The 1,647-nt window shown below is 40.1% G+C and overlaps 1 protein-coding gene across 1 annotated transcript in view; it reads left to right on the plus strand.

Moving 5' to 3' along the window:
- Positions 1-1,647, plus strand: part of TFCP2 (transcription factor CP2) — a 106,365-nt gene that overhangs the window by 88,678 nt on the left and 16,040 nt on the right. The window contains exon 12 of the mRNA XM_011965127.1: positions 1,295-1,454. Coding sequence (XP_011820517.1) covers positions 1,295-1,454 — 160 coding nt within the window. The remainder of the gene's footprint in view (positions 1-1,294; positions 1,455-1,647) is intronic.

Below are 1,647 nucleotides of genomic sequence, written 5' to 3' on the forward strand. Positions count from 1 at the left end.
GGATGGTCTCGCTCTCCTGATCTTGTGATCCGCCCGCCTCAGCCTCCCAAAGTGCTGGAATTACAGGCATGAGCCACCGGGCCAGGCAAATGTGGGTAGTAATTACTTAAGTGTCTCCCTGCAGTTGTTAAAATACATGGTAATTTTTGGTCCTCTTTTGGGATTTACAATTTTAAATAGGTAGTAGTAACACTGATGAAAAAAGCATTTAGGTCAATGGCAACAGAACCAAATCAGTGACTACATAGTAAAACAGATTGCGCAGTATTTATTTTTGGTTTGCTTTTGTTTTGGGTTTTCTTTCTTGAGACAGGGTCTTGCTCTGTCACCCAGCTTGGAGTGCAGGAATGCAATCATGGCTCGCTGCAGTCTCAATTTCCTGGGTTCAAGCCATCCTCCTATCTAGATCGCTGAGCAGCTGGGACTACAGGCACGCACCACCATGCCCGCCTAATTTTGTACTTTTTGTAGAGGCGGAGTTTTGCCATGTTCCCCTGGCTGGTCTCAAACTCCTGAGCTCAAGCAATCCTTCCAACTCGCCTTCCTAAAGTGCTGGGATTACAGGTGTGAGCCACCGTGCCTGGTCATATTTGTTTTTGTCTACATCATAAGGGATGTTGAAGCTTGGAAAATTTTAAGGAAAGAAGGGAAATCAGGGATTGATGACTTGGGGAAAAATAATTGATCTTTCATTTTTTAAAGCATATTATCTAAAGAATGTTTAGAAATTGGAAGGATTCAGAGGATCAGATCAAGAGGTAGTTGAATACCTTTCTCTAAGAAGAGCAGAAAAAGGATTTAGGCTAGTTAGGAGAAGATAATGAGAGAAATAAGATGATCTAGTTTACTGTGTTGGTATTTTTTAGTAAGAAGTATATCTTGAACCTGACCCAAAAAGACATAAGGCTTTTATATTTTGACTGTGTCTAACTTTTACACCAAAGGCCGCAAACTCAAATGACTATAGAGGACATACAGGTAATGTAAATGAATGGCAGTCAAGACTGGGGTATAGTGAAGAATATATGCATTATGTAAGAACAGCTGATTGTTTTCATGTGAGAATGCAGGCCTAAGATTGCTAGATATTCAGGAAAAGCCAAAAGTTCAGAGGTTTATATGATGTCTCATATTGGAACTAATTCCACTTAAGGAAAAAAAACCCTTACCATTGGGGAACTAATAAAACATAGCAAATTAATTGCATTTGGCCAGTGAGCTTCCAATTTTCATCTGCTCTATATGATTAATGTAGAAACACAATTTCTCCCTTTTTATTGTGCTTACCATAAAGAATGTAAGACTAATTAGCCTTTTTCCTCCCCTTAGGATGGTGCGTCCAAGGTTAACCATTTATGTTTGTCAGGAGTCACTGCAGTTGAGGGAGCAGCAACAACAGCAGCAGCAACAGCAGCAGAAGCAGGAGGATAGAGACTCAAATGGCACTTTCTTCGGTAGGTTGTTCTGGACACACCAGGACAGATATGAAGAAAGGTGAAGAGGTAACTTATGGGCATGTATGATGGGAAACTATCAAACAGCAGATTTAGCGTTTGCTAGAAGTAACAATAATCACTAGCATTTATTGAGCTCCTAATATATGGCAGGTGCTATTTTTTTTTTTTTTTTTTTGAGACGGAGTCTCGC

The sequence above is a fragment of the Mandrillus leucophaeus genome, unplaced genomic scaffold (genome assembly GCF_000951045.1).
Source record: "Mandrillus leucophaeus isolate KB7577 unplaced genomic scaffold, Mleu.le_1.0 Scaffold118, whole genome shotgun sequence".
Classification (NCBI taxonomy): Eukaryota; Metazoa; Chordata; class Mammalia; order Primates; family Cercopithecidae; genus Mandrillus; species Mandrillus leucophaeus.